At 31.8% G+C, this 15,363-nt stretch overlaps 1 protein-coding gene across 2 annotated transcripts in view; it reads right to left on the reverse strand.

Moving 5' to 3' along the window:
* Positions 1–637: 637 nt before the first annotated feature.
* Positions 638–15,363, reverse strand: part of LOC149072628 (N-acetylglucosamine-1-phosphodiester alpha-N-acetylglucosaminidase-like) — a 43,726-nt gene continuing 29,000 nt past the window's right edge. The window contains exons 8-11 of one of the 2 annotated variants that reach the window (XM_089246250.1): positions 13,035–13,163; positions 12,055–12,174; positions 8,868–8,974; positions 638–7,228 (exon numbers count right to left, since the gene is read on the reverse strand). In XM_089246250.1, coding sequence (XP_089102376.1) covers positions 7,109–7,228; positions 8,868–8,974; positions 12,055–12,174; positions 13,035–13,163 — 476 coding nt within the window. In that variant the 3' untranslated portion in view covers positions 638–7,108. The remainder of the gene's footprint in view (positions 7,229–8,867; positions 8,975–12,054; positions 12,175–13,034; positions 13,164–15,363) is intronic. The other variant, XM_089246249.1, reaches the window with a different exon arrangement.

A 15,363-nucleotide genomic window follows, 5' to 3' on the forward strand; every position in this document is an offset into this window, starting at 1 on the left:
TCTTTCCTCTACCTTCACCATCGCAAAGCTTCATATATAGCAACTCTATTATCTTCGGAAATTATATTATAAAGAAAAGAAGGGGGAAAAAGTATCTTCCTACTATATACATGTAACAAAAAAAATTGTGATTTTAAGTGCAATATTCACTGAGATATTTAAATTCAAAGACTGATGAAAAGTTTGGAAAGAACAGGATTAACTAACGAATAATGCTTCTTTTCCAGCTTTTTTAAATTCAAATATTGCAGCGAATATTGCTCTTAGAAACAGGATTTTTTTTGTTAGCCTCAGAAGAGACGGCAGCAAACTGTGTAATTGGTTTTTTTTTAAGATAGGGTGTCCATATAAAAATGAGATTTTTTTATTTTGTGACATACTGTATTTTCACTCTCAAAATTGGTACAGGGCGATTTCTGAACACACTTTGAGCACATTTTTTTTTTAAATTGGAACCATACCTCTAAAATGAATTGTTGATGAGATAAAGGGTGCATTAGGACTTAAAGGATCCCCCTCAATATAGGAACAAATTTTAAAACAAAAAACCTTATCTTATACACAAATGTGTAAAGTATTTAAAAAATCATAACCTTTGATTCTTATTATGAATTTCAAATAGCATGGATGAAGTAAAAACTTTTTTAAAGCAAATAAGCTACAAGTATGAAAATACTAAGGCTGGGATTACACTATAAAACTAAGTCTGATAAAAGATATTTTACAGAATTTGTGAAAAAACAACCAATAAGGGGTCATTCAAGTATTACGTCAGCATCGGGGGGGGGGAGGGGTTTCGGATTTGCTGACTTTTGATGACAAGGGGGGAGGGGGTTTGAAGGTTGCTTACGTCATCAACCACCCCTTTATGAAGATAGGAAATATTCTAAGCTGCTGATGAAATTTTGCTGACAGGGGGTGTCAGTGTTTTGCTGACAAAGGGGGGGGGGTCAAAAATGGTTGAAAATCTGCTAACGTAATACTTGAATGGCTCCTAAGAATATTGGTTGCATTCACTCGAATGTGACCAATATGCTTATTCGAGGATGATGCCACTCTCCGCTATCCATACAAATGTTTTTAACAGCTGGCTGATGCAAAGATATATTTTGGAAAGAGAAGATTCAACTGCCCCTGCGGGGAATTGAACCCATGTCCTTTCACTTTCATCATTTTAATACGCTTATATTGGCAGCATTTTTCAAATTTTCTAAAAAAATTTTTTTTTATAAAACTTTTGTAGTGTAATACCAGTCTAAAGGACTTCTATATATACCTGAAGATGAGTGTCAACATGTTGCAGTGAAAGCTACAGGTACACAATACTGAAAATTAAGTACAGTAGGACCCACTAATAACAATTTTGCATTCAATAACCACATTCTGGACTTCATGAGGAAATCAAGAGTTTTTTTTGGTACAATGGTAATTGTATCGAAATTCTATTCCTTTTAGCAAGAATTTTTTTTCCGTATATCTCAGATTTGCAGCCACAACAAGACGGATGAAGGAAAAAAGAAACTGAAAATAAGATAAAATGAGAAGTAAACACAAGGAGAACCCTAGAAAATTGTTTGAATTTCTCTTACAACTCTCCCAATAAAGAAATGATGCATTAAGAGAGAGTAAATGACAATCAAATATTTAAACAAAAAGCGCACCACATCTCATAAACCCTGTTTTCAAACAAGCAGGAACACACAGCACTTAGTCCAGAAGATGGTGCAAAAAAGTCAAAATGTAAGAAATTGACCAATCGGAATAAAACAAAAAATGGTCACTAGCCTCTGACCTTGAATAAAAACCTTGCATGTTTGATTACGAGGAACCTGGCCAGAATTTTTTCCTTACATATATAAATTTTGAAAATTTGAAGTTTTTGCTTTTGAACTGATTCATTGAGTGACTATATTTAACAATCATTTTTGCCTGTCCCATGCTTCTCACCAAATATTGGTCTTACTGTATACGTATTTGCATGTAATCACATAAAATATATTCTGAGCAGACTCAAGCAACTGAACTTATTGCAAATAACTTTTCCTGGCTCTAACAATGCATGTTAATGGATAGTGCATAGATACAAGTTGGAAGAATTAATTTCATAAATAATTTGACCCTTGCATTCCTCAGGATTTTATTCTTGGGAATAAAGCAACAACCAGAATTTTGCATATGCAGCTGCACATAATCCTCCTTAGTCCCTGTGGGAGAGAGGCACTAAACAGCACTTTAAAAAAGTCTATCTAGCAAATTGAAATTCCCAGAGACCTCAAAATTAGTTCCAGATGTTAGATACATTTTATAGTAACATGTTCATACTTATCTGTAGGCAGAAAATAATTTTAGGCAGTTTCACATTTAAAAATAAATGCAAAATTCAAAATGACAGAACTGAGAAGGTTATGCAATGACATTATTTTTTTCAAAGTAGCAGAGTTTTTATCTGCTGATTGCAAGCAGGAAATCAGAAAATTTTTTTGAGCTAGTGAAAAAAAAATTATTTGGAATGTGTGGCATATTATTTGTTATGAACAACAAATGTTTGTTCATATTCAAAAAATCTCTGCATGAATCTACAATGTACAGCACATTTTCTACAATGTTTTTTAAAGCGGAATAGTCTTCAATATGCAATTGAATATGTATATTGTTATCCTTGACAAAAATAGAATTTTATTTAAAATTAGGAACATCATTATTTTTTGTGATTATATAAGTATTCACACTTAAAAATGTGAAGACAAGTGACTATAGATACTGGTTTAGTACCGTGTTTCTCTGAAAATAAGCCCTAGCTAAAATTTTCAATCAGATGCATTTAGCATGTCATTGCAACACATGACGAATGTATTGAACTTACATAAAATAATACATAATAATAAAACCATTATCATCAGATAAAAATATAAATGAACAATATCATTGAAATTTATACTTGTTGCTTTTATCACAGAAAATGAAGAAAATTTCTACTAACAGCATTTCTGATAAATAAAAAAACAACATAGCCGGTATTACACTATAAAAGTTTTAGAGAAGTTCATTTATAAAACTTGAAAAATGCAACCAATAGGTGTATTGGTTATATTTGAGCAAATGCAACCAAAATTAGGTTACATTCAATTAAATACACTTATTGGTTTCTTTTCAAGTTTTATTAAAGAAAGTTTCTTAAACTTTTATAATGTAATTTCAGCCTATGATATATTTGGCTACTCAATGAATGCCAGTCATAGGCCAAGATTACACAATAAAACTTTAGTAAAATATCTTTTATCAAACTTTTATAGTGTAATCCCGGCCACAAGTAAACAACTGGTAGTTTGATTCTGAGGGCCGAATGAAGTGCCAAGTATTCCTGTCCGGCATGGACACAGCCTCATTTGGTCCTGAAAATCTAAACTGAACTTCCTGTTTACTTTTATGTAGTAAAATGTTTTATGAAGTCAAAATTTTTTTTTGTCCAATTTTATGTAATCATTTAAGAAAGTCTTCAAAAAATATAAAGTCATTCTACCAAAAAATAAGCCTTATCATGATTTTTTAGGATGCTCCTAATATAAGCCCAAAAATAAGACATTAATTTTTGCTTCAAAAAATGTATTAGAAGACCGAGTCTTATTTTCGGGGAAACACAGTAGTAAGAAATCTTTATAAATCTGAAGAACTTCGTTCTCTATATAGATCTCACTCACACACACAATTTTTTAACAGTCTATAATAATAAAACTAATTATATACACTTTTCATGACAAGTTTCTAAATAGTCATTTCTTTCAATATAAAACTACAGTTGAGTCCAATTTCTTTTAAAGGTGATCTACATTGTGATACTTTACAAGGAATGTGATTTTTTTTACAGCAAATCAATATGGTCAATGAAATACAAAAACTGGATTATAACATCAAAACAAGTTTTTGAAAGTTCATTTCTCTATCATTATTTTATGATATTTTATGATATTTCTATCATTATTTTATGATATTTCTCTATCACAAATATTCCCTCTACTGCTACATTGTCAAAATTTAAAAAAAAAGAAAAATTACACACATTAGAACTTTGATTATTCTTTATAAGTGCTGCTTTGTAGCAATAAGAATTTTTCAATTTCAAAAAATTTTCAGATGGTAACTATAAAAAGAATATAAGGCTCAATAAAAAACAAACATTACTCAGCTAGTGGTTAATGATTACACATTTTTACAATTACAGAAATTGAAAGATCCTCCTCACACTGCTAAAACTTCTAATATATTTTAGCAAGTTTGAATAATCAAATATTTAGCAATAATCTTGATTATTAGAATATAGGCAAACAAATTTTATGTACAAAATCTACCAAGCCTATGGTTTTACAAAATAGAATGATGATTACTCAGAAAAATTATGAAGTTATGATAGAAAATAGTCTGGATAGATCAACAAGAAACTCTATGGGAAAAAAAAACACCAAAACAAAAGTACAGTAGCCACCACTTATAAGAATCAAATCAGCAAAACAAAAACCAAACACTGTTTTAATGTAGGAAAATCATCAGTTATAAAAGAATCAGATTTTTTCTTATAAGAATAAAAAAATAAAAATTCTCCAAAACTGCTTCCATTCATCTCAATGGTAGGAATTTTTAGAATATAGTAGTTTTGTTACTCACAAGGTTATTTGGTGGATTGTCAATTTTTTTCACCTTTGTAATAACTTTAACTATCCCATACTGAGATTGTTGCCTCTCCCCCAAACAGTAAGGATTGCAGCTTTGCAGTAGAGTGAGCATCCATGAGTGACAGAAATTATCGGCAAAAGGATTATGGGAAAAAAATGGTCAGAAACCAGTTTAGTCATTTGTCAAAGAAGTTACTCCAATAAGCAAATCTATTTATAGCAGTTTCCAAAACTTTTTGTTCCATTGCTCCTCTCTTTAGGAATTTATTTTTCTCATCCCCCCCCAAACTCAATCAAGCCAACCTATAAGATCCCAAGTTACACCCGTAGTTCATACCCCTCAGACCATTATTGCCAACTTTGGGAAACATTGATATTGAGTTATGCGCTCATAAAATAGTACAGTAGTAATATAGGGCATTACTGCATAACATTTTAGTCAATCTACATTGACAAGAACCATGTCTAAAGAGATATATATATATATGGTTATCTTTTCAAACTAATTTGAAATTTAATGAATATAAAAATTTTAAAAGAAATTTACTAAGGATAATTAAAATAAGAACTCCTAAGGGTTTTTTTTTTACTTTTTTTGTTTTAAAAACAAAACATTCTTGGCTTAAGCCCCCCTCCCCCTCCGAGTGCTCTAGTGGTAACTATATGGGCAAGAGGAAAAAAAATCCAGGTATAAGAATAAACTGCTTATAAGAATTAAAATGGTTGAACCAAACATGATTCTTATAAGCGGCGGCTACTGTAATACATGTTTTTACAAAAACAGCTTTTACTGCTCAAAATTTAATAGTAAACAATAAAACCACCTATAAATGCATATTTTTTGGGTAGAAAAATAAAATCAAAAGCAAGCCATCATGAGCTTGAGAGACAGATAGAATGTAAATAGCTCAAAAAAGAAAAACAAAAAACAAACATACATTAACTCAATAATTGTTTTTTTTATTGATAAAAATGCAATTTTTCATTTTGATCAAAAACGGTAAAACTTAAAGACAAATGAATTTGAAGATAAATATTTTGAAAAGGAATAACTGAGAAACAAAATTTTTAAAAAGAGAAACAATTATCTCAATAATATGCTGATTACACTCTTCAGTACAGGCATTCCTTGCTTTATACAATTTCACTATAACATGATTTTGAAAAGTTAATTTTAGAAATTTGCAAGCCACAAAATTTGGTCTTTAGTTTGATTTTAATCCTGAAAATGAGCTTACAAATTAGAGGTACGGCATAATTAAAAAGGACAAATTCATTTTATTTGTTGACGAGACAAATATAAGTTAGAAGACACTCAAATCCATCTCACTGGATCTTACAGAGAATTTTTTGTATCACAGACAATGCTATCAGAATTTTAACTGAAAAAAATGAATCTTGAATCACCGTATTTGTGAGGGATATTCAGAATTCTCTAGCCCTGCTTTGAAAGTTTTTATAAAGAGATGAAGAATGCTGCTTGTCAGCTTAATCACGACTGCTTTAATTAAAAAATTATCAGCCTAACATATTAGGTTCTTTGGGAAAGAAAACATCCACACTCACTACAATCAATATGAGAAAGTGAAGACAGAAGTAAAAATATTAAATTTAGTCTGACTTGACTAGATTCATTTTTGTTTAAATAATTTATTTATTAAAAAAATTTATTGTGCTGCTCTGAAAGTTGGGTTTACTTTTTTCTTATTCTTCTGAAGAAAAACCCCTATTCCTATCTTACCCATATTAAATTCAACTCACTTTACATGATTTCGTCTTACACGATTATTTTGTAGAAACAATCATATGTAAAGTGAGGGACACCCGTAGTTTAATAATAAAAGGGGAACTCGAGCACACAAAAATAAATTTATCAGAAGATTTTGTATTCTATTGGGTTAAACCAATAACCTATTGTGCCTATATATTAGTATAAATATACTTCAGTCTTCATACAGAGTCCCTTTTTGACATTTTCATTCAATTGTATGAAATGCTTGCAGTATCTCCATATGGCAGCAGTATACATGACAAGCATTACACAGAAACAAACTTCACGGAAAGGTTCACTACACACATTCCAACATGTACCAATTCATTAAAGGAATATGGATAGGTGCATGTCTGGTTTAATAAAATGTCTACAGGTGGAAACTCTTTAAATGAATCATTTCACATTACATAGTTTAGTTTCTTAAAGAGAATTTATTTCACCTAAAGTTTTTGATATTTCAGAATTGTTCATAATATAATAACTAATTTTATGTGAAAGTTGTTTGAAATGAATTCTGTATAAAGTTTAGTTAAATAGAGGTTTCTATGAAGATTTACACTGTACATGTACAAAATCCATAAATATAAATCAAAGTTTCTCCATTTCTTTTAGAGGCGTTTCTTCACTTTCAGAGGAAGACAAGGCAAAAAGATCATGATATTGTTGCTTACGTTTTTTCAAATGTGAAGCTTTGTTTTTTTTGCAAAGACAGAACAGGAAAAGTAAGGCTGAAACTATACTGACAAATGTCACAACACATAGAGCATAGATGGCCCACTTGTAATTCCTTAAAGAAAAAACCATTTGATCAAAATACTGTGGAACATAAAAATATGACAAAAAATTTAGTTTGAGAAACAAGACAAACTTCATGCTCATTAGTTCCAAGGTACGTAACACATAAAAAATGGTCATAAACCTAATAAAAATTGATGTTTTTTTAATGTCATGATTATAAAAATCAACCACACACAAAATAATGACAAAAAAAAATCGAAAGAATTTGAAATTCTTGAAAATTACTAGAATTTTAGAATCTCACATAAACGAAATTTAGTCAATATTTTATAAAGTAGATGCCCACTAAGATGGAATTTCTGAAAATTCATCCCCCCGAGGGGTTCAAATGTTATATGGGGGAATCATCGACGAGTAATTTTCAGATTACCAAATCCATGTGAGTGAAGCTGCTGGTAACAGCTTGTAGTCCATAAAAATGGTTGGGCCATAGTTGAGAGCAAAAAGTACAATTTTCTATTATTTTTATATAAATATTTTTAACGCACGCAGTAGTAAAAATGTTTATTAAACATATGTAAGTACTAAATTACCTGTAATACAGAACATCAATAGCTCAGAGAAGCTTGTTGCAGTAACTTGTAGCCAAGGAAGTTTGCAGCTGACAAGATAACGTGAAAAAACATAACCCCTAACCAACAGCTGATTCGCGGGAAAGTACTGGAGCGAGGGCATCCTAACCACATCTCCATATTACACAATCAATGCTCTTTGCTTCAGTAATTAAATAATCCATTAGATGTTGTTAGCATTTCGATTATCAATGTTTTAGTGAGCACAGGAGTTTGGACCATAGTTGTGTGAAATTGAAATACTCTGATTTTACCCAATCAGCTCATATATGACATGACATTCACATCCATCTGTTACTAGGCCTTTAATTCCATTGATATGAACATTACAGGCCATGTATAAAGTTGCATATCTCCATGTAACTTCTCAGATAGCTAACAGGGCACATATGACGTGTAACTAAAGTAAAGACAATGTGGGAACAGGCATAAACTCATGCAAATTCCTATCATTGACGTAATACTATTTCATCACTACACTGCAATTTACAGCTATTATAGAGTTGGGTTGGAAAGGAAATGAAGGTGCTATCTTTTGGTGGTCACCAAGCTCATTGGGGAAATAAATAAATTAATTGAATTAAAATAAATTAAATTAAATTAAATTTTAATAAATAAATATATATATATATATGTTATCTATATTCTTTCCCAAAATCAAACCTGGGACCTGACTGCAACCTTCACAGTGGTGGATGAGCATCTTACCACCACACCACTCGAGCGCTATTGACATAATACTGACATCGCACTGCTTGTTCTATAAATACCTTTCAATCTTATAATGCGTTGTGCTCTCCCTTTAAAGTTAACAAGTTTCCATAATTAATCCATTTTTTTCTTGTGTTTTGTTGACAAATATGAAGTTGAGCAATCTTGAAAACATATATGCATTTGTTTGAATCATGTAAAAAGCACTAACTGTTCTGGTTGCATTAAATGACTGTTTAAAAAAACAACTAAATGTAGATGATATATCTATATAAAATTGTTATATTAATAATAATAATCTCTATGAATTTGTCCTCCATTTTAATCATCATGAAAAGTACTTACCTTATGACTTCTAGCATGATATTTTGCTGTTGGTTCATAACTTTTGTGATAATGCAATCTAAGATATAAGCGGGGAAGAAACATTGATAATGAATAGTTGGAAAGAGCTGCAAACAGAGATTAAAAACTTACAATAGATAGTAAAACAATGAAAATGGTTTAACAAACAATGTTAAAAGAAAAGAAGTTTGAATTGATCTGAAGCATATTCATTCTTTCATAACAAAATAGTTAAGCAATTATATAATGCTTAGTTTCATAATTAAAAAGGGCTCTCTTCATGCTATCAAGTCATTCTTCCAGTTTTCTGTAGCTTAATTCATCTTGGGCTAGAGTGATTACTATTTTTTTCAAGGGACATGATTTTGGTGTTCAATATTTTCAATGGGATGGATAAAGATGGACTTCAAGTTGTTTACATGCCACCAATTTAGGGCTTCAACAAGAAGACACCAGTACCAATTGGTTAGGGACAATTCCAGGTTACGATTAACCAAAGAATTATAATTATATATAATTATACAAAGAATTTTTGCTAACAGGGCAGTGGTTAAACATATAATAGCTAACCATCTGTTGTCCTAAATTCAACCACAATTGAAAGGTTTCAAAGGAAATACAATTTTAATTTCGGAAAAAATCAAGAACAAATATATTATTGGTTGATGAAAACAATATATGGACAGTAATTTCATTTTCACTCAGTTTGTTTCTTTGTAAAAAATTCTTTAATTTTGGGTAACTGTGTTTAGGGATAATGGATGGTCATTTTGGTTGTGGGAAATTTTGTTTTCAGTTTTTAGCCATCTCGTTAGGCAATTTGTATTTATGTATTTGAATTTGTATTTATGTATTTGAATTTGTATTTATGTATTTGAATTTGTATTTATGTATTTGAATTTGTATTTATGTATTTGAATTTGTATTTATGTATTTGAATTTGTATTTATGTATTTGAATTTGTATTTATGTATTTGAATTCTCTGCTAAATAAAATTATTCTTTAGTTTATTTCCAATGTTGAGGCATGAATGTAAGCTATAGAAATGATCGTATGAAGTACAATCTTGTGTGAACATAAGCTCCATTCACGTCTTCCATTTAAAAAAGTCTCTCCCTAGAACAGGCAGACCTGCATTAAAAATACACATACATGACATTTTCTGGCATACACTAATAGATGCCAGAAAATAGGGGCTCGAGGCCTCCCTAATTAATGAATATACAATGCAACACAACCCCATCCTCCTGCATGCATATGCACTTGAATCTCATACATACTAGACAACTGGCAACGTTCAACCCCCTCCTCAATGCTTCGTTCAAGTCAGCATATCTGCATGCAATGATTCAAGATTTCCCAGAATTTCAACCTCAATTTTTTTTCACCCTGTTTGAAAGTAGTAGTGTTCAAAGAGAGAAACTCATGCTACTCTCATATGGAAGCACTTCACCATGCTGACTTCGTCTCACTGTACAGATGCATACTGACTTTCAACTCTTGTGATGAAGAATATAAACATATGATATCCATAGTGTCACCTGGCACTGCATCTGGCCAAAAATGTGATTTACTGGTTATGAAAAAATTATAGCTATGGAATGACAGACTATATCTGGAATATTGCCCCACTTGATTCAAATTGTTTTCATGAATGAGTAATGACAGAACAGTCCAAAGAGAAAATCAGCCATGTCTTTGAAGAATTTTATTCCCCCCAACATCCTGATGACATAACAGCAGAGAAAATATTCACAAAGCATTTTCCTCATGATGAAGCTAATCAAACCAAAAACGACCCTCCTACAAATAAGCATGCTTCAAAACAAGTTTCTTTGACCATCATAGCTAATACAGATGTTTTCATTTAAAGCCTGAGTTACATAATTTTTGACAGTAAAATTGTTATTGCACAATCATTCAATATTTTCCACCACTTGTTTTTAACAAGTTTTGTCCATTGAAATTGACGAGTGCCTTTAACTTTATGAGAGTTTGCATCCGGTAATCATCACTGAGACTATCTTGATTCTCCATACAAGACAGGTTTTTGTCAGATAGAATGTCCATCTTAAACAGGTTTCACCAAAAATATTACAGTAATTTCCATTAAGTTTTTCCAAACACATAATCAACAAATTTTATATTGGAAAAATCTGAATTTCTTTGTGTGGACAGTAGCAGCCATGGCCCCCACATCCTGGAGTGGGCGCTAGGCTGGGATCTTTTGCAGGTCCCTGATCAGACTTTTGATGGCCATCTTTCTTTTGTGGGGGGAGGGGCATGACAGCAGCATATTATATACAGTGAAACTTTGATATAATGATACTATGCGAACCAAGATAAATATCTTTGTCAAGGGATTGTTGTTATATCGAGAAGCAACATTATCATCTCATACCATTAAATTTATGCCATTATCTTTTCTAAATCAGCACTGTTAGTACTAGAAACACACTTTTATGTATTTATTTGCCGCAATAAATTCAATTGCAATTGATTACTTGATTAATACAATTCAATGGGATGCATTTCCCCCACAAAGTTGTTTACCATGTTGCACTGTCATGTCATACAATGAAAGTAGCAATACCAATTACTTCCTTAACGCTTTTGGTGATCCTGTGGTGTAAAATACTGATGTAACAGAAGAACAAAAACAAGTGAGAAAGTTAAAATCGAATTCAAAATGATTCGGAGCAAATTATTAAAATATTGTTGTATATTGTTGGTGTTAAAAAAATCTAAAAAAATATCATTATAGAGGGAGTTATCATAGTAAAGGATATTGTTGCATCAAGAGGAGTTCAACATTAGACTTCAGGCAATTTCAAACATGATTTGAAAAAATATCATTGTAGAAGGATTTATCGTTATGTTGAGTATCGTTATAGCAAGGTTTCACTGTATATATGTTTTCAGTTTTTTCTTAAAGAGAAGTTTAGATACAAATAACTATTTTGAAGAATAACTTTTCTATAGGTAACAGATAGCATATAAAAACATGCAACTGGAAGAATCATATTTCATAATAAAACATGACTGAAAACCCCTTCCATTGCCGGAGATTTCATTATAGGTGATGAAAGTAACAACCACGACTTTGCATACGTGGATTATAATCCACGTGGCCACTGTATGCACAAAATTATTGTACTTTGAGTAAATAATATATCAAATACTCACCAGCATAAGCATCATGATATTCACTGCTGCCACAAGATCCATTTATTGAATTGCAAATACAAGAACCTTTGCAAGAGCATCTGTTCATACAATCCTGCCCATAAAAGCCTACAGGACAATCTAAATAATTCAATAAATATTTATGTTATATTCATTATCAGAAAAAGTAAAAACTATAAATACAATAACAATATGCAAACATTAATATGGGAAATACCACAATAAAAAAAGTGCAAACTATGTAAAAAATAAAAATACCAAATAAAGGACAAAAAATTTTCTGAAAATAAAGAATTTTAACTTGAATATTGAATTTTTACTTTCATATTCTCTAAATTAAGCATATCAAGAATATCAAAGAATTTAAAAAATCCCTGAAGTTTCTTCTTTGGCTAGTTCCTCAAGGGTATTATAGTTCTATCCAACACAAAATACAATGTCAATAACGATTAAATACAATTATTCAACATTGAAATTGAAGTCAACTCTAGTGTACACTATCTGAACTATTTAATATGGTTAAAGCAAATTCTACACAACTGACATGACATAGCATAGCAGCCTCAGACACATGTATATAGGAGCACTTCATGATTATTAAATTTTGCGCTATGATTTTAGTGAATGAGTATGTAAACTGGCAGGCTGGCAATTCAAGGCAAAAAGGGGCCCATGGTGCTCTTGAGATGGTTCTGCATATTAAAATGTATTATTAACATACTGCAAACCATGTCATTCATATGTAAGCAACACCAATGCTTCCCATGGAGCAGCATCATTATATACATGTAAATAAGGAGCATTCAAAGAAAATTACATAACAGCCCACAAACTTTAATATCTTATTATAATAATACAATTACACAAGAAAATACAACTTTCGTTTTTGGTTAAAAGTTGTTGCAAATTGTATTATATAAGTATTAAAATAATTCAGTTGTGGGTCTTCATGAATAAAGAAAACTAATAGCAAATCTAACCATGTTCACATTTTTCACCAATAAAGCCTGCTTCACATTTGCACTGTCCAGTCACTGGATCACACGAAGCATGATTCAAACAAAAGCACTTATTTTCACAATTATAGCCAAACCATCCACTAGGACATGCTGCGATAAAAAATAAAAAAAATAAAAAGGTAAGATAGAAATACATAGATCAAATGAAATGCAGTAGAATGATGATTATCTGGAGCCACTGTTACTTATGAAGAAAAAATTTACAATCAAAAAGTTGGGGAAAGATATTAACCCGAATTATCTGACGAATGGGCAATAAATATATCTTTGTCCTAATCTAACCGCATATTAGAAAGAGGGAAGACAAAATACACAAATAAAAGCATAAGATGGCACGAAAGATAAGAATGTACATAAAGTTTTTCACCCTCACTCTACCTGTTTTTTTTCACTCTTATAATATATATCATATGTGAGGAAAAAAATCACTATCAGGGTATACAAAAAACCAAAAGGAAAAAAAAAATTGTAAGGCTGCAACAAAGCTTTGGGATAAAGAGGAAAGAAAAAAAAGCGAACGTGTTTGAATTCATTCCACTGGCGTTTGGATGCAATATTACGTCCTTTGATCGTAAAGTGGTTAATGAAAGAACATACATGATAAAAATGTATATTTTTGAAATGCTTGTTAGAACTTACAATTTCAAAAATAAATAGCTAATTAACATAATTGCATTACGTTAATTGACATAATGAAATACTACTGAATTTGATTAATATAAATCTTCATTGTCTTTAAGTTATGTATATTGTGTGCAGTCAACAGGTTAAATCATTCAAAATCTTTATACGAATACAAGGCCCACAATGATGTGGCAGAAAAAATTAGCCCATAAAAATATGGAAATGAAATACAACCAAAATACCCAATATACAAGCATGTCACCAAAAAAGAATTAGTAATAATTAGTAATACACTACCCATAAAAAAGATTACGGTTGTCTTAGGGGTCATTCAAGTAGTACATCAGCATCGATGGGGGAGGAGTTTTCGATTTGCTGACTTTTGATGACGAGGGGAGTTTGGATGATGCTTACATCATCACCGCCATTTATGAAGATATGAAATATTCTTAATGGCATCTTACTCTGTGTGCCAAAAACAAGAAAAACCTTTCGATAGTTTGTGGGCACTTGAAGTAACATTCCCCCTATTGATAACTGCCCTACAGGGCCACTTTAGTGATCACTAAATGTTTTGCAGATCCAAGCGATCTGGAAATGTGTTCAAGCCATGTAAGTGCTCTGGAACTGTGCCACACATCACTCAAGTGATCCATAATTATGCCGCGGATCACTTAAATCAGAGAATGTAGCGTGAGTAACTTGAGTGATGTAGAACCGCACTGGGGGCCACTTAAGTGCTCTAAAACTATGTCATATGTCATTCAAGGGATCTCTAAATTGCGTAAGTGTTCTGGAAATGTCCCGGGTCACTTAAGTGATTTGAAAATGTGCCACGGGCTGCTTAAATGCTCTGGAATTGTACCACGGAGCATTTAAGCGATCTGTAAATGTGCAGCTTAGTTCATTTTTACAAAATTAAGTTTGAGGAGGGCAGGCCGCATCAGATAACCCCCAGGGCCATATTTGGTCCACTGGCCAAGGTTTTACCATATATGGCTTAGAGGGTGGGCTACAATGAATTTATTAAAGATAAATTTTGAGTTCATAGCTTTCAAATAGCATTGAAATTAACAGAAATTGATTATAATATATGTAGGTATTTCTTCCAAAATTTCAATTAAAAAAAAATATTTTTTCGCATTAAAAAAATAAATTTTTGATCGTCGGAAGGGGGCACGAACCCCCTATGCCTCCCCCCAATGTACATCTCTGATCCCACCAATATGCGTTAGGATTCAGAGGGGCAGAACTGATGACAAAATTTTGCTGGGGAGGGGGTCGAAAATGGCTAAAAATTTGCTGATGTAGCATTTCCTATAGGCCAACATGTAAGACCTCATCCAATTATGTCAGCAACAATCCACTCAGGCTACGAGAATCCTGACCACTTCTCTGAAGAATCAGACGATAATGTCGGCAAGATTGTGATTCACCAATCAGCACATCGATCACACGGCACACAAGATTAGGTGTTTGTTGACAGGAAGACGACACACACCAGAGACACTAGTGAGATCTCATCACGTGAAGAGGTTGACCATTGCTATTCATTGCAAGAAACTGTAAATCACATCATTGCCGGACGTATCACGATAACATCAACCACCTTATCACCTTGTGAACTTAATGTAGATATCTATTACCTATACGTGAGAATTCATTA

This window comes from Pholcus phalangioides, unplaced genomic scaffold, assembly GCF_987345545.1.
Source record: "Pholcus phalangioides strain wild (caught in Gottingen) unplaced genomic scaffold, Ppha-v1.0 ptg000017l_1, whole genome shotgun sequence".
NCBI lineage: Eukaryota > Metazoa > Arthropoda > Arachnida > Araneae > Pholcidae > Pholcus > Pholcus phalangioides.